At 38.2% G+C, this 15,833-nt stretch overlaps 1 protein-coding gene across 4 annotated transcripts in view; it reads left to right on the top strand.

Moving 5' to 3' along the window:
• Positions 1 to 15,833, top strand: part of PTPRA (protein tyrosine phosphatase receptor type A) — a 156,793-nt gene that overhangs the window by 81,812 nt on the left and 59,148 nt on the right. For all 4 annotated transcript variants that reach the window (XM_036093243.2, XM_078057021.1, XM_078057020.1 and 1 more), the window contains 2 exons: positions 7,418 to 7,496; positions 8,212 to 8,553. In XM_036093243.2, coding sequence (XP_035949136.1) covers positions 7,424 to 7,496; positions 8,212 to 8,553 — 415 coding nt within the window. In that variant the 5' untranslated portion in view covers positions 7,418 to 7,423. The remainder of the gene's footprint in view (positions 1 to 7,417; positions 7,497 to 8,211; positions 8,554 to 15,833) is intronic.

The raw sequence follows: 15,833 nt of genomic DNA, 5'->3' as shown, positions 1-15,833 counted from the left end.
GTAGGTGTATATTTAGTTTTATAAGAAGCTGTCAGACAGAAATAAAAATATCACAAATAGTAGCTCATCCTAAAAATCATTCTGTGAAAGGCGAAACCATTCCCACTATTAGAATTTGTAGACAGGGTTTCTGGCATTGAGGAGACTACGGCTGGCAGTGCTAGTTTCCTTCTGACATTTGATAGTACATATTTTCCTTGGATTCAAACTATTTAACCATTCATCTGTATCTGTATTCATCTAAGTAGATCTTTATCATAGAAGCAGCTTTTAAAATCAATTCAGAGAGAGGTGTGGGGAAGAGATGAATTTTGGAACGTATGGGATATCAGTAAATCAGATGTGACAGAGGGAGGTCGAGGGATTTAACAACAAAGAGGTTGTGTGTGTGTGTGTGTGTGTGTGTGTGTGAGAGAGAGAGAGAGAGAGAGAGAGAGAGAAGGGGGGGAGGGGAGGGAGAGAGAAATACCAGTGGCTCCCCTGCCCCATGAATTTTAATTTTTTGAAAAGGTTGTTTTTAAGATGGTTCAAAATCAGAACGTGTCTTGTGTACTGAAATGGTCTCCAAAGAGTCTCCTCTTTCTGTTTAACAGGCCTCATAGTATTCCATTTTATGAATATGCCATCATTTATTTAATCACATTCCCCTCTCCTGTTGGTAAACATTCAGGTTATTTCCACTGTTTTTCTGTTGCAAACAGTGCTGCATTGAATAACTTTGTACATAGGGAACTTTAAAAGTATGGGTATATCTGTAAAATTCTCAAGTGGAATTGTGTCAAAGGGTTTGTGTGTTTGTAATTCTGCTGAATATTTATAGATCATATGAGAGTACCTGATTATTCAAACCCTTGTCAATGCATTGTTAAAGTTTTTTATATTTGCCTATCTGATAGGTGAAAACTGGTATCACAGTGTAGCTTTAATTTGGACTTCCCTAATCATGAGTGAGGTTAAGCAATTTTTTTTTTATTTAAGAGAAGCATTTGCTTTTCTGTGTGTTGTCAGTTTCATATCTTTTGCCCATTTTTCTTTTGGATTGTTGGTTCCTTTTTTATTAATCTGTAGGAGTCCTTTATATATTGAGAAATAAGACATTTGTGAATGAGTTAGAAATATTTTTGAAGAGCTCATTTTTTAAAAATTTAGAAGTAGTTAGTTGTTTTAGTGGAATGGTGGAAAAAGAAGCCAGATTGCCATGGAGACAACTCTTTCGAGAAAATTGGCTGCAAAGTAGAGTAGAGAGAATGCTAGCTGAAGGATTGATATAGAGTCAAAGCAGTTCTCCTTTTCTTTTAGAAATTCTTGTGTTTAAATGCTGTTATTAAAGGGAGGAGTTAAAGCTAGGAGATGGTGGTAGGGGATCTACAGGACAAGGTTCCTGATGGTCTGAGATTCTTGGGAGGAATTGCAGAGGAGGAGGAAATTCGTAAATATGTTGACTGGGAGTTACGGGTGTCATGCAGTCCAGTGTCTTCTATTTTCTCTGAAGTGAAGAAGGCAAGGCCAGTAGCTAAAAGTGTGGGAGGAGGTGGTTGGAGAGGAGAGAGAGGTTCTTTGAAATCACTGCTATGGAGAACTGGAGAGAGCTGAATAGGGAAATACAGAAAGATTCAGAAATTGTTTGGACTTCCGTCGAGGCAGAAGTGATATCAGCCTTATCCGTTGTTTGATTTTCTTAAGTAGCATTCGGCAGTCCCACGTGTAGGGCTAATGGTTGGATTAGTTCAGGATTGGGCTGTTTTTGTTTTTCCCCATGTAGGTAGAATAGAACAATGTAGCAAAGGAATTTAGGATGTTAGCATTGTGATGGAATAGCATAGTGATGGAATTGACACCAAGTTTTCTGGGTTGGGTAAAGAAGGAAATAGACAGGACAGAGATACTGCATAAAAAAATAGAGGTTCAAGGGACTGGAAGCCTAGGTGAGGTCCAAGAACAGGTGTAGTACACATAAAAGAGAGAGAACTGCAAGGATAGGGAGTGTGGTTGGAGAGTGGGAAGGTAAGATTCAGTATGAGTTTTTCCTGATGATGACAGAACCTGGAGTGAGCCATTGTCATGGGTGGCCCAAGTAGAGTAAAAGTATGAGGTTGTTGGGATTGAGGAAGTCAAGGAACTCATAGGCTGGCCCAGATGTGAATTGTGGTGGCCCTCATCTGTGAGGATGTTGACCTGTCTTCCAGGAAAGTATCGGGACTTGGGGATGGGAAGAAAACTGTGAGCCACATTGCAGTTTCTTCAGCGATGAGTGCCTTCAAGAACTGGGACTGTTAGAGCAGACTCTAGGAAGAATGGCTTTGCATATGAGATTTTTGGAAAGTGAGGAAACCTCAATTTTCCTTCCTGACATGCAGCTCTGGGATACTTGGAATGGAAGATTTGGAGACTGGAAGAGGAAAGAAGGAAAGCATAGGTATGGATGCAATTTAATCTGGGAGGCAGGAAGTAACAGGAATTTACCTGAGGGTCTTTATATCCTCTGGGAAGAATAGGCCTTGACTACAGTGTTTCTGGTTGTGATCTATAGATACACCTTGTTAGTGACATGGATCTTTTTACATTAACATACCTCTCACTCCCCAGTTTACCCATACAAATCCTCTCCAGCTTGCCATTCGCTGTATACTCGTTCTTTTCCCTTGCAGCCTCTCAGGTGAAGTACATCTTTCTCCAGCAGTTTCCTTTTAGTTTTGATTCGTATATTCATGCTCTGTAGTGAAATATGTTTTTCTTTTTAACTTAATTTTATTATTTTTATTTTCTGCTTCATTTTTAAAATTGAGAGAATAAAGTACAATGTAAAGAAGAAAATAAAATCATAAAGTGCTGTGCTAAATGTTTACAGATTTTTTCCTTCTAGTTTTACTTTCATGCCTATACATTCATACACATACATGAGTTTAGTTGAGATCATATGGTATATTCAGTTTTGATCTGTTAAGCTTAAAAAAAAATGAAGGGCTTGTTCCATTTCCTTAAATTCTTTGAAGATAGCATTTTGAATAGTAACAGTATATCATCTTGAATAGCAGCATAGCACTTACTTCAACTTTTTCCTGTTTTTCCTGCTGCTGGGTATTTGGATTGTTTCTGCTTTTCCACTTAATGAATATCTCTGTATCATTTTAGTCTGAGTTTCAGCTTATTTACATTTACTTCAGAATAGAACCTTGGAAATGGGTCACAAAACAATATGGACATGTTTAAGATTCTTGTATAATCTTTCTGGGAAGGAATTTGTTGTTACAGGCTAATGGCCATTCCCACCAGTATTTGATTCCTTTTCATGAGACTCTTGCTAGCATTGAATATTTCATATGATTGATCTTTTCTGATTTGAAAGGCAAAAATGTTCTCTCATCATTATATCCCTTTGATTAATATGGATGGTCAACACTTTTTCATGTATTTTCTTAGCCGTTTGTTTTTCTCTTCTGTAAATTATCTGTTTAGGTTCTTTAGATTTTTCAAAATTGAGGTCTTAATGTTTTGTATATTGATAGGACTTCTTGTTTTAATCCTTTGTCTTATTTGTGATAATTTTCCTAGTTTATTTCCTTTCTTAAAAACAGACTTTATTTTTTTAGAGCAGTTTTATGTTCATGGTAAAATTGAGCAGAAATTAGAGTTCCCAAATACTCCCTGCCCCTACACAGGCACAGCCTCCCACACTTGTCATCCTGTACCACAGTTACACTTACTCCGGCAGATGCATCTACACTGACACATCGTTATCACCCAGTCTTGTTTATATTAGGGTTCACTTTTGGTGTTGTACATTCTATGGGTTTGGACAAATAGATAATGACACGTATTTATCATTGTATTACCATACAGAATAGTTTTACTGCCCTTAAAAATCCTCTGCCTGTTCATTCCCTCCCACCTTCCTAGCCCCACAATCACTGATCTTGTTACTGTCTCTAGGAGCTTGCCTTTTTAAGAACATCATGTACTTGGAATCATACAGTATGTAGCTTTTCCAAATTGCTTTCTTTCACCTACTAATATGCACTTAAAGTTTCTTTATATCTCTTCATGGCTTGATAACTCATATCCTTTAAGTGCTGCATAATATTCCATTGGTCTGGATGTAGTACAGTTTCTTTATCCACCTACTGAAGGGCATCTTGGTTGCTTCCAAGTTTTGGCAATTAAGAATAAAGTTGTTGTAAACATCTGTTTGCAGATTTCTGTGTAGACATAGTTTTCAACTTTCTTGGGTAAATAACAAGGAGCACAATTGCTAAATCATATGGAGAATGTTTAGTTATGTAGGAAACCACTAAACTGTCTTCCAGAGTGGCTGTATCACTTTCCATTCCCACCAGCAATGTAGGACAGTTCCTGTTGCTCCACGTGCTCACCAGTATTTGGTGGTGTCAGTATTTTGGATTTTGGCCATTCTGATAGATGTGTTGTAATGTCTCATTGTTTTAATTTGCAATTCCTTAATGACATATGTTGAATGTCTTTCCATATGTTTATTTACAACCTCTATATCTTCTTCGCTGAAGTATCTGTTAAGGTTTTTGGCCTGTATATTTTTTAAATTTTTTTTTTAAATTAACATATGATGTATTTGTTTCAGGGGTACATGTCTGTGATTCATCAGTCTTACACAATTCACAGCACTCACCACAACACATACCCTCCCCAATGTCCCATCACCCAGCCACCCCATCCCTCCAGCCCCCCCCCCCCCACCACCACCACTCCAGCAACCCTCAGTTTGTTTCCTGAGATTAAGAGTCTCTTATGGTTTGTCTCCCTCTCTGGTTTCATCTTGTTTAATTTTTCCCTCCCTTCCCCTATGATCCTCTGTCTTCTTTCTCAAATTCCTCATATCAGTGAGATCATATGATACTTGTCTTTCTCTGATTGACTTATTTCACTTAGCATAATACCCTTTGGTTCCATCCACATCGTTGCAAATGGCGAGATTTCTTTTTTTTTATGACTGCATAATATTCCATTGTATATATATACACCACATCTTCTTTATCCATTCATCTGTTGATGGACATCTAGGCTCTTTCCATAGTTTGGCTATTGTGGACATTGCTGCTATAAACACTGGGGTTCACATGCCCCTTCGGATCATACATTTGTGTCTTTGGGGTAAATACCCAGTAGTGCAATTGCTGGGTCGTAGGGTAGCTCTATTTTCAACTTTTTGAGGAACCTTCATACTGTTTTCCAGAGTTGGCCTATATTTTAATTGGTTTGTTTTCTTAATTGTTGATTTTTAAGAGTTCCTTATAAATTTTGGAGAACAGTCCTTTATCAGATGTGCCTTTTGCAAATATTTTCTCCCAGTCTGTGGCTTGTCTTCTTGTTCTCCTGACATTGTCTTTTGCAGAGTGGAAGTTTTTAATTTGAATGAAGTCCAGATTATTAATTATTTCAAAGGATCGTGCCTTTGGTGTTATACCTAAAAGGTCATCGCCATACCAGATCATTTGATTTTCTCCTGTGTTATCTTCTAGGTATTCTATAGTGTTGTGTTTACATTTAGGTCTGTGATACATTTTGAATAAATTTTTGTGAAAGTATAAGGTCTTTGTCCAGATTTTTTTGTTGTACACATATGCCCAGTTGTTCCAGCACCATTTATTGAAAAGAGTGTCTTTGCTCCATTGTATTGCCATTGCTCCTTTGTCAAAGATCAGTTGACTGTATTTATGTGGGTCTGTATCCGGGCTCTCTATTCTGTTATATTGCTCTATTTTTCTTTTCTTTTACCAGTACCACACTGTCTTGATTACTATTGCTTTATAATATATCTTGAAGTCAGGTAGTGTTAGTCCTCCAACTTTGTTCTTCTGTATTGAGTTGGCTATTCTCAGTCTTTTGCCTCTTATCTTTAGAATTAGTTTGTCAGAATCCACAAAATAACTTGCTAAGAATTTGATTGAGATTGCATCGAGTCTATAGACCAAGCTGGGAAGAACTGACATCTTTGACAGTATTGAGCTCCCTATCTGTGAACATTATTTGTGATTGATTTCTTTTATATTTAGTAGCTTTTATTTTTTCTATCATCAAATATGCCATTTTTACCTTTGTCATTTCTTACATCAGAAAATCCTTCCTTGTCCTGAGCTCGCATAAATATTCATTTATTTCCTTTTAAAATGTGTTTTTAAGCATTTAATCCTTCTACCCATCTGGATTTATTTTTACTCTGTGGAATGAGGTGACGGTCTAACACTCTCCCCCCAAACACATAGTTATTTTTCCTCAAACCATTTCCTATCAAGAATAGATATGTATAGGGGTGCCTGGGTGGCTCAGTCGTTGAGCGTCTGCCTTCGGCTCAGGTCATGATCCCAGGGTCCTGGGATCAGGCTCCCTGCTCTGCGGAGAGCCTGCTTCTCCCTCTCCCACTCCCCCTGCTTGTGTTCCGTCCCTCGCTGTCTCTCTCTCTGTCAAATAAATAAAATCTTTTTAAAAAAAACAGATATGTATACAAATAATCAGCCTTCCAATTTGTTTTCTGACCCTTTTGGAGGGAATTGCATGCTTTCCCTATTTTAGATTATGGTCAGGTGGGAAGAGTGGGGAAGTAGTCAAATCTTATATGGTTACACCTTGGGAAGGCCACCTACTGAACCCATTTCCCTACTACGCATGGTTGCTGGTATCAGAGGCAAACTCCTAGGTTGTGTATGAACCACCTTCATCTCCCCACCCTTCCTCAGAGATTCTCATGTACCCCTTGGAGAGGCATGTCCTGCTTCCCTTGGAGAGTCACTACCATATTCAGTTACCACCAGGGTGTGAGTCTCCTGAAGATAGGATGTATGCGTGTATTGGTCCCCAGTTCTTCCCCTAGTACTTAGCTCACTGCAGGGCACAAAAATCTGAATGGACAAATGAGCCACTATTACCAATAGGAGTGCCACGGCTCTCTGATGTGTTTTGAGATGAAATAAAGGTTGGGAACAGCTGTATGAGGTCTGTTTCAAAGAGCATTACATTCACGCAGTCACCCTACCTTCTCCATACTTCTCATGCTGAAGATGCTAAAGCTGCACATGGCGAACACAAGGGGAGCTTTTCACAGGACCTCTCCCTAGCTCTCACCCCCCAGAGATACAGTCTGGCATGGGGATTTTTAAATGTTCTTTGGGTGATTCTAAAGTACTGATAGAGTTGAGAATAATGCTTTAAAAAGTGTCTTCTTAATTAAGTTTTATTTTTATTGATATAAAGATTCAATTAAGTAGTTGGATTGTGGGGCTGGGGTGGGGCGGAGGGAATTGTGCCTGTCAGACTCCAAAAAGATCATTGGTCCTGTGTGTACATTTTATTGCTGGGAAGATTTTACCCAAAATACTCCTTTGGTGAATATTTTGGACAAAGTTACAATAATGTAGGATCTTATCTAATATGGCTTTCTCTTTTCTAGGTCAGCATGGATTCCTGGTTCATTCTTATTCTGCTTGGCAGTAGTCTGACACGTGTAGGTGCCAACAATGCAACCACAGGTAAATTGTCATTTGATAAGGCTGGTGTTCTGAATAGAATTTTGCTTTCACATTTAATGACTAAAATTGGAGACCTGGGTGGTATTAAAGAAAGAAAACATTAATTAAAGTTTTACTTAAAAGTGATGGTATAAAATAAGTGTCTTTGGAAATCTCTGAGTCCTATTGAATGGTCAGCATTGCTCTGTATACAATATACTACTTTAAATAAATAGATTATATGTTCATCCCTGAAAAGTTAAAAAAAAAAATTGTTGCTACTTAAGACTCCTATATATTGATTATGAGGAAATAAGTAATGAATCCAGTTTTCTTCTTCCCTTAAACAGTAGTCCTTTGGAGATGATAGAAAGGGTCCAGTGTTAGATAAGAGAGTGTGTGTGTGTGTGTGTGTGTGTGTGTGTGTGTGTGTGTGTGTGTGAATTTATTTTTTTAATTTATTTATTTGAGAGAGCGAGAGCAAGTGGGGGGTGGGGGAAAGATAGTCTCAAGCAGACTCCTCAGTAAGGGTGGGGCCCAACGTGGGGCTCAATCCCAGAACCCTGAGATCATGACCTGAGCTGAAATCAGGAGTCGGCCACTTAACTGACTGAGCCACCCAGGTGCCCCTCTTGGAGAGTTTATTAACGCTTGCTGCTTTGTGCCTCGTAACTTTTGAGCTATCACATTCTTCATGGGGTGTTTTTCTTTCTTTCTCTTTTTTTCATGTTTATAGTTTCACCTTCAGTAGGCATTACAAGATCTATGAAAACATCAACAGCAGAGTCAGTCAAAGAAGAGACCAAAGCTTCAAATACTACTTCTTCAGTAACTTCTCCCTCTGTGGCACCAACATTCAGCCCCAATCTAACTCTGGGACCCACCTATGTAACCACTGTCAATGCTTCAGACTCTGACAATGGGACCACAAGAACAGCAAGTACCGGTTCTGTAGTCACTACACTTGCACTGAATGGAACGTGGCTTCCAGAGAACCAGTTCACAGATACCAGCACAGAGCCTTGGGAGGGGAATTCCAGCACCGTGGCCACCACCCCAGAAACTTTCCCTCCTTCAGGTACTAGGGATGGTTTTTTTTTTTTTTCTCTTTGAGGTTACTCACTGTTTTATTATTTTGTGTTTTCTAGCCACAAGATTTCTTGAAATAAAAATTGTAAACTAATGAAACTTAGATATAGAGAATTCTCAGGAATATCTGTTTAACATAGAGTTAAGAGGAAAGAAGAAATGCTCTAGAGGATATCCTGCTTCGCCTGGCATTCTGGTTAGACTGGGGAGGCTTGAGTGTTAAAGGTAGAAGAAGAAGTTTGAAAATACAAGAGAAATGGGAGCTAATTGATGATGCAAGAGACTGAAGATGAAGGCTACAGAAGCTGAGTAATAGGATTAGCCTTAAAAAGAAGGGACCCATGGAGACCATGGGAAGGAGAATGGGTTTGGATGTCCATAACAGATAGGGAGTGGGAACCCTGTGGCCAGGGGTAGAGTTAGAGGAGCTCAGAGAAACAGTTAAGTTGCAGTGCCAGCTTGTTCAGGGCCTCAGCCCAGCCCACTTCTTTCCTTCAGTCCATCAGGGGTTGAATGGGAAGTGGCACCGAAGATAGAATCAGCCCTGGGTCAGAGACCAGGTGGGGTGGAGCAAGTTTCTGACCCCTTGGAGCCTCAGGGTCCTGGTCTGTAAAAGAGAAAGGGGTCCCTCAAGGGTTTCTGTGAGTAGAGGAAATTGTTCCCTGACAGCTTTGTAACTGTCATTTTCTAGCAAAAATCACTGTTCCCTCTTCTGTGGTCACATCCCCTTGGCTCAGATTTTTTCCCTGTTAGATGGCGAGGGCCCCTAGAGGAATCACATCTCGCTCATGGGGATCATTCAGAAAGTATTTGCTGAATTGAATCTCATTTGGTTTCTACAGATGACCTCTTTTAGCTGGACTTTACCACCGAGACCCTGCACCTGCCTGCTTTAATCCCGTATTTTCCACTATAAATGGTATACAGCATTTGCCATTAAGAGCACAGTCTACTGAGCCACACTACTTGAGTTTGAATCCTATCTCTGCCATACACTGGCTATGTGGCTGCAGGCAAGTTTATTTAACCTCTGTGCCTCAGTTTCTTCATCTGTAAAATAAGAACGAGTGATAGTAATAATACTTACCTTGTAGGGGAACTGTCAGGATGAAATGGGTTGATAGAGGTAAAGCATTTACAGTGCACACCTGCACATGGCAAGCACTATTTTTAAGTGGTGGGCGTTGTACTGAGAGTTTTATAAAGTAATCCTATGAAGTATCCTATGAATCCTCTGAAATCGGGTCTATTTTATGTTTTGCAGGTGGAGGAGTTTTACAATGATGAAACTGTAACTTAGGGAGTATTTTTTGAAATACAGGTCATGACCAATTCATAAGATCAGTTTAATGGGCCATCATGATTTGTTTTGTTTTTAAGTGGATGGTCCTGTTCCATTTCTATTCTTTTTGTGTTTCGTATATCATTTTGTGAAGCTTTTGTTTCAGTTATACAGAAACACCTACTGAGTAACAGTGTAGAATGCATTTCTTGCTGTGAGTTACGGCCATTACTTCAGGAGGGAAGACAAAATAACTTGTACAAGCTAAAATAGTCAGTGGGAAAGGTGAGACAGTAATCCAGGCCTGACTGATTTTGCATCCTGTGTTCCTCACTTCTGTACTGTCTTCATTTATCAGTTCTGTGACATGACCATGGATAATTATCTCCCTTTAATAGATGTTTAATGTAAGACTATAGAGGTTAAATGATTTGTCTTAGATCTCAAGGCTGTTGAATAGCACGTTAGGCCTATTTCTCGCTTTTGTGGTCTTTGTACTCTGCTGTTAGGGAATTGAGTTTTCCATTATCTGCCTTAGGTCCAAATTATGCCATAGCTAAGAAGCCGGTTATTGTACAGTTAACACATTTCATGTCTCAGGGGAGACTGAGACTGCATTTCACTGGTGACTTTTTCAAGATCAGTAAAACACAAGGAAACCTTTATGGTACATCAGGATGTTACAGCCTGAACCCCCACGTCCTCCTCATCACTACCATCTCACCAGTCCTCCCATAATTGTTACATCATAATTTTTGGTTAAATCAGTATTTGATGTTTTATATTATTATAACTATAATGTTATTCCCTGCTGAGTTTTAAGTATAATGTGATGATTTTTCTTTTCTTGTACAGTTTTTTCCTGGATTTTAAATTGCCTTATAGTTCTTTTTTTTTTAAGATTGATTGATTTATTAGAAAGAAAGAGTGTGCACACTCACACAAGTGGTGGGAGGGGCAGAGGGAGAGAATCTTCAAGCAGACTCCCCACTGAGCATGCAGCCCATCACGGGGCTCGGTCTCACGACCCATGATCTCATGACCTGCGCTGAAACCAAGAGTCGGCCACTTAACTGACTGAGCCACCCAAGTGCCCCAATTGCCTTATATTTCTGTTTTAGTTTTCTTTTTGCCTGTTGCTAGCCGATTCTTCTCATACTTTCCATAGCCTCTCAATACAGTTTTCAATAAAGTCAGATCTGTAAGGTAATCTGTTATTTATTTTTTCCTAGAGATCTTCCTCCTGAGTCATCCATTGTCTTACTCAAGTCTAGGCTTGATCATCAGGGCTGCTGCCCAGGTGTTGGTGTGGTATTTCCCTTCTCTATTAATAATTTTGGAAATTCCCTTTGCTTCCTGACTTCTATATTGACCTCTTTCTTGGATTACCCCATAATTTGGTAGAACATATCTTCCAGTAGCTTCCTGAGATAGGGAGTCATGGGAGGTACATTGCATGAGGCCTTACATGTCTAAAAATGTCTGTAGGGCTATGTATAGAATTAGAGGACGTATTTTTTCTCCAGAATGTTGAAAGCATTGTCCTGACTCCTAATTCCCAGGCTTGGAGGATTCTATTGCTGTCCTGATTCTTAATCACACTTTGGTGTGTTTTTGAAAGATCTTTAGCATTAGTGTCCTGAAATTTCACGGAAATGTGTCTTGATGTGGATCTTTCTCATTCATTATGCTGGATATTTGATAGGACCTTTGGAGCCTTGGTTCTTTGATTCTGGAAATTTTTGGTTCTTCAGTTCGGGAAATTTTTCTTCTATTTGGAAATTTTCTTCCATTGTCCATTTTCTCCGTTTTCTTCTTCTAAAACTCTTATTATTTGGATATTGGACATATCCTAGATTGATTCTTTATTTTAAATTTTTCTCTCCTTTTGACCTTTGCTTTGAGTCTCTGTTTTTTTCCTTTTTATATATGTATGTATGTATATGTATACATATATATATTCCTTTTTCTTGTATTTATAACAAATGATACACATACGTATTGTGTATATTTCTGCACATTGCTTTTTTTCGTTAGCCTGTCATACCTGTTCTGTATTACAGTAAAGAGCTGCTTCATTGTATGGATATACCTTATTTATCCAGTCTTCCCTATCAGTATACATTAAGGTTGTTTTCAGAGTACAAACAATAAAATTTATCATTTCAAGCATATATGAGAATAGTGGTACGATAAATTATTTTTAAGTATGCATTTGTAAACTGGTGGATATTGCCAGATTTTCCTCTATTGGGAAATTTATTCCTATGAACAGTGTGTCAGAGTGCCTGTTTTCCTAAGCTGTCTTCACTGCAGTAAATTACCAAACTTCTGGATCTGTGCCAGTCTGACAGGTGAAAATTAGCATCTCAGTGTAGCTTTAATTTGCATTTCACTGAGTGAGGGTGAGCATCTTTCCATATTTGGAAAGATCATTTGTATTTCTTTTTCTAAGAACTCTGTTGGTATCCTTTGCCTGGTTTTCTTAAGAGAATGTCAGGTTTTTCTGACTCATTTATAGAAGCTTTTTAATGTTAGGGAAACGAATCTTTGCCTACCTCTGATAAAGTTGCAAATATTTTTCCCCAGTTGCTCATCTAGCTTTTCTTCATTGCAGAAACTATCATAAGCAATTTAAAATATTTTTTAATTAAAAAAATGTATCAGTTTAACTAAATGTTTTCTTGGTATTAGATCATATACAGGAAGACTTTTTTTTTTTTTTTTAGATTTATTTTAGAGAGAGAGCACAAGTGGGAGGCTGGAGGGAGAAGGAGAGAGCATCTCAAGCAGACTCTGCATAGAGCACATGGTGGGGCTTGATTCCAGGACCCTGAAATCATAACCCGAGCCAAAACCCAGAGTCTGACACTTAACCGACTGTACCACCCAGGCGCCCCTAGGAAGGCTTTTCTTACTCCAATATTACAAAATAATTTTCCTAATTATTTCTTCTGGATTTATGGTTTCTTTCTTCTGTATATGTATATGTGGGTGTGTGCTTAAATCTTTGATCCATCTGGAATTTATTCTGATGTGAAGTGTGAGCTATGGATCTGTTTTTTTTTTTCCCCAAATGGTTAACGACTTGTCCCAATACCTTTTAATGAATATCTATTTTTTTCCTCACTGATTCAAAATGCTACCTTATCATATATTGAATTCTGATATGTATTTAGGTTCCCATATGTATTTGAGTTCTGTTTCTTGGCATTTGTATTTTCTTTTAATTATTTTCTCTGTCCATGTCAGAACCTCACTGTTTTAATAATTGTAACTGTAAAATTATTCAGTATTTGATAAGGTTAGTCATCCCTTGTTAATCTTATTTTTCAGAATTTCGCTAGCAATTCTTGATTATTTTTCTTTATGAACATTAGAATCAACTTACATAGTAGGAGAAAAGTTTTTATTGATTATGTCACATTTATACATTAACAGGACAATTGACATTTTTAAGTCTTTTTTTTTTAATTAAAGATTTTATTTATTTATTTGACAGAGAGCACAAGCAGGGGGAGCAGCAGAGGGAGAGGGAGAGGAGAGGCAGGCTCTCCGATGAGCAGGGAGCCTGATGCGGGACTAGATCCCAGGACCCTGCAGTCATGACCAGAGCCAAAGGCAGACAGTTAACCAACTGAGCTACCCAGGCTCCCCATCTTTAAGTCTTTCTATCCAAGAATGCAGTGTATTCCATTTGCTGAAGTCTTACTTTGTATTTCTTGGAAGTGTTAAAGTTTTTGCCACTGAATGTTGCACATGTTTTGTTCAGCTTATTTCTAATTTCAGGGGTTTTCTTTTTGTTATTTTGGTGTTTTGTTAGTATAAATGGAGTATTTTCTTCTATGTCTTCTAACTGGCTGCTGTTGGGGTTATGAAGGCCATTGACTTTTTTTTTTTTTTGAGCTATAATTGATCTAGGTCATTATTTTAGTTTTGGGTATACTACATAAGGCTATTGACTTTTGTAGGTACATTTTATCCTGGTCATCTTAATAAATTTCCTCAGTGTTTGACATAATTTTCTTCAATTATCATAAATCTTCAAATTAGTCTCTTTCTTTTTCTCTTTAAATGCATTGGTGAATACCTTCAGAACAAAATTAGGAAGCAATGGTAAAAGCACTGTCTTGTACCTCTCAGAAGGATGTTCTTAGTGGTTTTCCATTAACCATGGTGCTGACTCTTGGGTTGAGGTAAACATATTTATCATGTTTAGGTTTTATTAATTTATTCCTGCTTTAAAGAGCATATATGTCAAGAATGGGTAAATTTTGCCAGTTGCCTGTTCAGCATCAATGAGCAAGATTGTTATGATTTTTTTCTTTTTATAATATGCTATGGTGAATCATTTTAATAGATTTCTTGACTTCGAACTATTTACATTTATGCAAAAACAACCCTACTTGGTCATGTTGTATTTTCCTTGAATGAACTGTAGCAATTTGTTTGATACTACTGTATTTGGGGTTTTTCCATTGACATTCGTTATTTAAATTGGTCTAGGTGTTTCCTTTGTATGTGTGCTTTTTTTTTAATGTATGTGTGCTATTTTTGATAAGTTTTAGTTGTCAGTGACCTAGAAAACTATGCATCTCATTCATGTTTTAAAAATTACTTGAATGGATTTGAGGAAAAGTCATCTCTTAAGATTAATTTCCTACATAGCTGTTAATATTTGTTATATATTTATGTCCATTTTCATGCTTGAGTTGGATAACCATTTATGTTTCACAGTGTGTTGTTTGTTTCTTCCAGAGTCTGCTATTGTATACTTACTAGTTCTACCATTTTTCAGTTTTTATTTCATTAATTTCTTTTTTATTCTTACTCTTCCTTCCTTCTCCCTGCTTTTCTTAGATTTATTTTGTGCTCTTTCTTCCTGAATTGAATGCTTAAGTTGTTTTTATTTTCATTTTTCCCAGTTAATTCGTATATTTGATGCTATGAATTTTTATAAGCACAGCTTTAGCCATATCCCATAAGTGTTCTTGTAGGTAGTTGTATTAGTTATGGTGCAGCCTAAACTACTCTGATAAAGGCAGACCAAAATTCAGTGACTTAAGTAGACAAAAGTCTCTCTCTGCCCTCTCACATTCCAGAGGTAGACAGAGGGCTTTGCCTTATCAGGGACTGAGTTCTTTTTTTCTTTTCTTTTCTTTTTTTTTAAAGGGAGGGAGGAGCAGAAGGAGAGAGAGAGAATCTTTTAATTCATGAGAGAGAGAGCAGGGCGGGGTGGGAGGGAGGAGCAGAGAGAGAGGGACAAGCAGACTCCGCCCTGAGTGCAGAGCCCAACTTGGGCCGAAACCAAGAGTCAGACGCTCAACTGACTGAGCCATCCAGGCACCGAGAGAGAGAGAGAGAGAGAGAGAGAGAGAGAGAGAGAGAGAGAAAGAAAGAAAGAGAGAGAAAGATTGGGGGGGGAATCTTAAGCAGGCTCCATGGCGGAGCCCGATGTGGGGCTCTATCTCACAGCCCTGAGATCATGACCTGAGCCAAAATCAAGAGTCGGCCAATTAATCGGTTGAACCACCCAGGTGCCCCCAAGTTCTTTTTTTCTTATCGGCTCTGCCATCCCAACAAAATTGCCTTCATCTGCTTGGTCAAAAATGGCTCTCATCATTAGGTTCTGGTTCCAGCCCCTGGGAAGGGGGAACAGAGGAAATGGGGACAATTTCTTTTCCAAAGGATGTGATCCAGAAGTTACCCATATCACTTTTGCTTACATCCCATTGCCTAGAATTCTTCACATAACTACATTTGGCACAAAGGAGTCTTAGAAATGCAGTCTCTAGCCAGACAGTTTTGTGCTCAGCTTAAAAAAACAAAACAAAACAAAACAGGGTTTCTGTACCAAAAGGAAGAAGAGACTATTACTGGGGGAGAGTTGGTGGATTCTGCCACAAGAATGATTTTATTATTTTTTAGGTATTTTACAGTTTGGCTTTGCTTTTAATTTCCAGGTGTTTTCTTTGTTAATTTCTAGT

Source organism: Halichoerus grypus, chromosome 10, assembly GCF_964656455.1.
Source record: "Halichoerus grypus chromosome 10, mHalGry1.hap1.1, whole genome shotgun sequence".
NCBI lineage: Eukaryota > Metazoa > Chordata > Mammalia > Carnivora > Phocidae > Halichoerus > Halichoerus grypus.
Note: the sequence above shows the minus strand (reverse complement) of the source record. Positions and strands in the feature narration are given on the sequence as shown.